The sequence below is a fragment of the Aristolochia californica genome, unplaced genomic scaffold (assembly GCF_029961685.1).
Source record: "Aristolochia californica isolate CCGP_79_NKW_82.1479 unplaced genomic scaffold, dmAriCali1.0.hap1 SCAF_8, whole genome shotgun sequence".
Classification (NCBI taxonomy): Eukaryota; Viridiplantae; Streptophyta; class Magnoliopsida; order Piperales; family Aristolochiaceae; genus Aristolochia; species Aristolochia californica.
The window spans coordinates 7,034,331-7,040,692 of NW_027182279.1; the positions used below are offsets into that span (position 1 = coordinate 7,034,331).

General features: G+C 42.6%; 1 protein-coding gene across 1 annotated transcript; it reads right to left on the reverse strand.

The window, feature by feature from the left end:
- Positions 1 to 4,782: 4,782 nt before the first annotated feature.
- Positions 4,783 to 5,744, reverse strand: LOC137938243 (uncharacterized). Its single transcript, XM_068783235.1, has 2 exons — positions 5,340 to 5,744; positions 4,783 to 5,160 (listed from the first exon to the last, which is right to left on the reverse strand). The coding sequence occupies exons 1-2, from the start codon at positions 5,742 to 5,744 to the stop codon at positions 4,783 to 4,785; spliced, it is 783 nt and encodes a 260-aa protein (XP_068639336.1).
- Positions 5,745 to 6,362: the final 618 nt, after the last annotated feature.

The following is a 6,362-nucleotide window of genomic DNA, read 5'->3' on the forward strand; positions in this document are numbered from 1 at the left end:
GAGTATCATGCGTTTCCACTGTCGTGAAGAAAAGCCGATGTGCGTTTTTTGGCCATTGTCGATCTTGGTCGTTTGGTGAGCGAGAGTTTTTTCTCCGTCAAGAGTTTCTACCGGATCTAGTCACTTTGCTGGCACCAGTATGTTGCATTTTTAGAAGATCGTACCACTGTTGCTGCTTAAAATCCGAGACATCTTTCCATAATTTTCGTCTGAAGACGTTGTCTCTCTGATCATCCTAATTTCCAATTATACGTGGAAGCCAACCTGTTGCCATTTCAGAAACTCGTTGTCTAAAAGTTGCCACTCTATTCAGCAGTGGGGGAAGACGACCCATCATTGCCCAAGAAGAAGAAGATGACTGCAATTAAATTTTATCGTCGGCCCACGACTGTTCCTGCCTATTGGAAGATGATCTCCAACCCACACAACCAAGGAAGGCCCACATATCTAAGAGTATTATAAGATGGGCCACATGACCAAGGAAGGCCCACAAGATGGGCCCAAACACATAAGAAGTAGGACCCACCATGATTACCACAAGCTGACATCGTTATCACATAAGTTGGAAGATGAAGAAGTATTCACAAAGATAACCACAAGCTGGTTGGAGGATCAAGAAGGACTCACAAAGATAACCATGAGCTGGCATCTTTATCTTATGGTCACATCATAGAAGATTTCTGGTTTGAGTTATGTTTGTCTTCTATTTATATTGAGTTATTTAATTATGCTAAGGCTTATCCTTAAGTGTTAGAGTTTGGGTGTGATTGGGACAAAGGTAGTTTTATTGTAATTGGACTCTACTACCTTCCTCTATTATGAATAGAGGTTCATGTACTCTGATTATAAGAAGTTAATGAAGTCAATGAAGTATTTCTCTTTTCCATAAATTCAACAATTGAGATGGAGAATATTGCTCATGAAGATCAAGTAAACATACCCCCATAAGTAAATTAGAATATTCCTGTGACTGAAGTCAGAAGATCAAGTAAACATACCCCCATAAGTAAATTAGAATATTCCTGTGACTAAAGTCAGAAGATCTTCCAGAACTAGCAGACCTCCACAGAGTTACTCCTCTGCACTGAATTATATTCTTTTGACTGATAAAGGTGAACCAGAGAGTTATGAGGAAGTCATGAAAGTTGATGAATCAACCAAGTGGTAGTTCGCCATGAAGGATGAGATGGATTCACTATTATCCAATCAAAAATGGCAGTTGACAAAGTTACCAAAAGAGAAGAAGGCCTTGTAGAATAAGTGGGTGTACCGAATAAAAGATGAATATTATGGCGGCAAGCAGTACAAGGCAAGACTGGTGGTAAAGGGCTTTCAACAAAAAGAAGGCATTGACTACACTGTGATTTTCTCTTCGGTAGTGAAATTGAATACTATTAGAACAATGCTTGGACTAGTGGAAAATGAAGACTTTCACTTAGAGCAGTTGGATGTAAAGACAACCTTTCAACATGGTGATTTGGAGGAAGAAATTTACATGATGCTACCATAGGGTTTCAAAGCACAAGAATAAAATGGTGTGCAAACTTCAAAAGACCTTGTATGGTCTTAAACAAGCCCCAAGACAATAGTATAAGAAGTTTGACACCTTGATTAGTATTATTGGTCTCAAGCTTGATTACTCCTACATTATTCTAGTGCTATATGTTGATGATATGTTGATTGCAGGTGCTTGCAAATGGGAAAGGGAATTGTTCAAGAAGTTTGCAACGAAAGATTTGGGTGCTGTAAAACAAATCATTAGGATGAGGATTACTAGAGACATTGATGTCTTGAAACTATCACAAGAAGAATATGTTAAGAAGGTGCTGAGTAGATTCAACATTGATGATACAAAACTAGTGGGTACTCTTTTGGCTAGTCACTTTAGGCTATCTAAGGAGCAGTCACCTTCTACAGAGCAGGAGAGAACCAACATGGCCAATGTGACTTATGCTTCTACTATTGGCAATCTCATGTATGTCATGGTGTGCACTAGACCATACATAGCTCATGCAGTGGGAGTTGTGAGCAGATATATGAGTAATCCAGGCAAACAACATTGAGAAGCAATGAAGTGGATTCTCAGGTATTTAAGAGGCACTACAGACTCAGCCTTATGTTTCAGAAAGTCAGACTTGGGATTACAAGGTTATGTAGATACTGACATAGATGGAGACATTGATGGCAAGAAGAGTACCACTAGATATGTATACACATTGAGTGGTACAGCAGTTAGTAGGGTATCAAAGTTGTAGAAGATAGTTGCTCTTTCCACCATTGAGGCAGAATATGTCACCATGATCGAAGCCAACAAAGAGATGGTATGTTTGTAGTTTTTCTTGGAAGAATTAGGTCTCAAGCATGGGAAGAATGTGTTGTATTGTGACAATCAAAGTTTTATTCATTTAGCAAAAATCCTATTTAATATGTCAGAACAAAGCATATACAAGTGCGTTATCACTTCATCAGATCGGCTTAAGAGGATGGAGTCTTAGCACTTGAGAAGAATCAAGGGAGTCAAAATTGATCTGATATGTTGACGAAGACTGTTACGATCAAGAAATTGAAGTTGTGTGCAACTTCAGTTGGACTTCTCTCTATGGATTGAGAAGTTATTGCAGTTGCAGAGGAGATATTGATGACGGATTAGTCTCCAAGTGGGAGATTGTTAAGTTGTGGAGGCTAATAAACACCTTACGTTGAGTTGGTTGTGGATTAACCTTCACGGTAAGATCACTGTGGGGGTTGGAAGGGGGTGGGAAGCTGTTATGGTCATGGGTTATGTACTTATGTCTTCCGTTCCTAATAGGCCGGTCTTTTGGGTAGTACTAGCTACGTGCATAACATTTGGTATTAGAGCTAGCGCTATGTCGCGAGTTCGAATGCCAGAGGGGGCGACTATGGAGAGGGAGACCTAGCAGAAGGGGCGACCATAGTGTGTTTCCCACACCAATGGGCCACCGCCATATGCGAAAGGGGTGACCTGAGTGTGTTCCAGCACCATGGGCCGTTGCTAGAGTAGGTCATCGCAAGTGGGCCGCCGTGGACGTCGGTTCTCACGAGCGTGGATGTGATGTTATGGTCTTGGGTTATGTACCTATGTCTTCCGCTCCTAATATGCCAGTCTTTTGGGTAGTATTGGCTAGGTGCATAACAGAAGTCCCCCCTCCCGGGAGAGCGGGGGCGGAGCCCCTATCTGATCCATGATATATTGACTGTTGTTTCATTAAGGACAGTTTGGGAATTTCACTCTTGTAATGAGGTTGCCTAGCTTTCTCTTTAAATTGGGGGGGGGGGGGGGGGGGGGGGGTACTATTACGGTTATATGATCTTAATCTGAGTATCTTGAGTTGTTGCCCAAGAGGATAGAGAGAAACACTTGTAAGTGTCCGATTTCTCTTGTAAACTATTTCATCTTCATAGTGGATTACTGTAGCGATGGAAGATAGGATGTAGTCTCACCTTGAGGCAAACCTGTATAAATCTTGTTGTGCTTTTCAATATTTTTTTTTTCCACAATCTCGTTAGTTTGGAATTAGGGCTTCTAATTCCTAACAATAAATTTAACTGCCTTGGGAGAGAACTTATTCTATTGAAAATGGAGATGAGTTATGAAATAACATAGAAAATGGTGTTTAACCAAGAAGAACATTGGAGAGCATGTGGTTAATTAAAAAAACAAGCAGTAAGAACTACATATGGCCAATAAAATTGAGGAACATTCATAGAAAGAATTATTGTTCAACCGACCTCAACCAGATGTCTATTTTTCCTTTCGTATACACCATTCTATTGTGGGGGTATAAGCACATGAGGACTAGTGGATAATACCCTTTTGTTGACATAGGGATTGAAACTGAGACAGGAAATACTTATTTTCAATATCAAACTAAAATATCCAATATATAAAATTGGATTTCTACCATGGTACAAAAGGCACTAAAGATAGAAATACTTCAAACCTTTCTTTTATCAAGTATAACCATGTGACACCGGTATGATCATCCACAAAAATCACATAGTATTTGTTTGAGAAATATTTAGGACATTAACTAATCAAGAAGCAATATCGTTTTGTGTGGGTCGAAACATAGATCGATGATGTTTCCCAAGCTCGAAAAATTCACATGACAATTGAGAAAGAGAACTAAGCGATGGAACTAGTGACTTCAAATTTGACAAAGAAGGATGGTTGTGCCATTGTTGTGCCTCTCTGTCTGTAGCTGCTAAAACTATCAAAATGGTGGCCACAACGACCCACTCTAGCGACGACCCACTCTAGCGACGGCCTTCTCTAGCAACACTGGCCCTACCCAGGGCTTTTCACAAGGACCTACCAGTAATTTTAATCTGGCCTCTAGGTTGCCTCTTCCGCTAGGTCGCCCCCTCCGGGATTCGAACGCGCAACATGGGAGCCCGCTCGGATACCAATTGTTAAGCACCTTGCCAATACTACTGTTAGGTTCTCTCGCCATGGATCGAGTCACCCGGCGATCTCCTCTGGCTTCCAAATTGGCTGACGAAGAAGAGAAGGCTTTGGGAGTTTTAGAACGCCCAATGATGTAGGAACGTAAGCTTTTGAAGGAGCTCCACCTTTAGGCCTATTTGGAGAGAGTACCCGATCTCGTCTATACTAATTGACAAATGCTTGTCTCTCTTCATTCACCTGACGCCCTAAATAGATTAGGGAAAACGTCAAAGGTTCCATAATTACAATTAGACTCTTATTGAACTTCAAATTATAATTAAACCCTAAGATACTGAAATATAACTTTACTCCATCTATCCTCTTCTCCGGTTCGCCACTCTTGATGCTATGGAGTCCATAAGATCACCCCCTTCTTGAAGAAAGAGCTTGTCCTCAATCTCAAAAGTGAGGAATAGAGTCTCCAAGGACTCGAGTGTCTCCCAAGAGGCTTCCACCAATTCTGCGTCAGTCCACTGAACAAGCACCTCCCATGAGTTATTAACACGCCTGGCATGAAGGATCTGTGCTGGAGTGGGCATAGACTGGCCATCTTTGAGCGAAGGTAGAGGGGTATGCAGCAGGGGAGAGTCTCCCTTGAACGGCTTGAGGAGGGAGACGTGGAAGACGTCACGTAGCTTGGCGTTTGGTGGAAGCTTCAAGCGATAACCCATAGTGCCAATACAGTGAAGAACCTGGAATGGCCCATAAAATTTTGAAAGAGCTCATGGCGTTTGATGGCTGCAAGAGAGAGTTGGCAGTATGGTTGAAGTTTGAGCCAAAAAAATTCTCTGGGTGTAAAGGAAAGGGGACGATGCCCTTTTTGATAAGTGTGCTTCATAGTGGCTTGTGAACGCTCTAGCTGAAGGCGGACCTGAGCAAGCATTTCATCTCTGTCAGCTAACGCTTGGTCCAGTACTGCTACCTGAGAAGACCCCGATTCATAAGATTGTAGACGCAGAAGGTCTCGTCCATAAACGACTCGAAAGGGGGCAGTACCCAGTGCGGTGTGGTATGACGTATTATAACAATACTCTGCCCATGCTAACCAACGAACCCACTGCCGCGGAGTGTCCCCCACAAAGCACCTCAAATACATCTCCAGTGTGCAATTTACTACCTTTGTCTGGCCGTCTGTCTGAGGGTGGTATGATGAAGAGAAGGCTAACTTGGAGCCGTGGAGCTTAAATAGTTCCCCCCAGAATTTACTGGTGAATATAGCATCACGGTCGCTAGTGATGGTCTCCGGAGGCCCATGGAGCCGGACAATATGATCCATGAAGAGCTTAGCGACTTGTGTGGCTATATAGGATGGCTGAGGCCCATAAAGTGTGCATATTTTGAGAACCGGTCTACCACATCAAGAATAATAGATTTCCCTGCAGAAGGAGGAAGCCCATCGATAAAATCCATTGAGAGATCTGTCCATACTTGTGAAGGAAGTTGAAGGGGCTGTAGCAAGCCGGCCGGTTGTAAGGATTTAGATTTATTCCACTGACAGACCTGGCACGCAGCAACATAATCAACAATGACCCGCTTCATACCCCTCCAATAAAATTCCGACTAAGGCGGAAGTATGTCTTCCGTTGGCCCTCCTGTGTACTGTCATGAAAGGAGGCAATAATGTTGGGAAGGACCGCCAAAGAAGGATGAAGATATATGAGTCCTTTATAGAGAACGAGACCTTCCTGTAGTGTCCAGTTAGTGTCCTTGGAATGGTTCTCGATTTGAGCTTATAAGGCAAGGAGATATGGATGATGGCGAGTATCCTGACAGATTGTGTCCAGCAATAGGGACTTGGGGTGGCTCAGTGCGTGCAGGTGTGAATCCCCCAGTTCTCTGCGTGACAAGGTATCTGCCCCACTGTTGAGATAACCCGGTTTGTATTCCACCTGAA

Excerpts from the sequence above, each read along its gene's own strand:
- LOC137938243 (XM_068783235.1), bottom strand. The coding sequence starts at position 5,744 with ATGGATCATATTGTCCGGCTCCATGGGCCTCCGGAGACCATCACTAGC. Across the intron at positions 5,161-5,339 it reads GAGATGAAATGCTTGCTCAG|GTTCTTCACTGTATTGGCAC; the intron begins GTCCGCCTTCAG and ends GGGCCATTCCAG.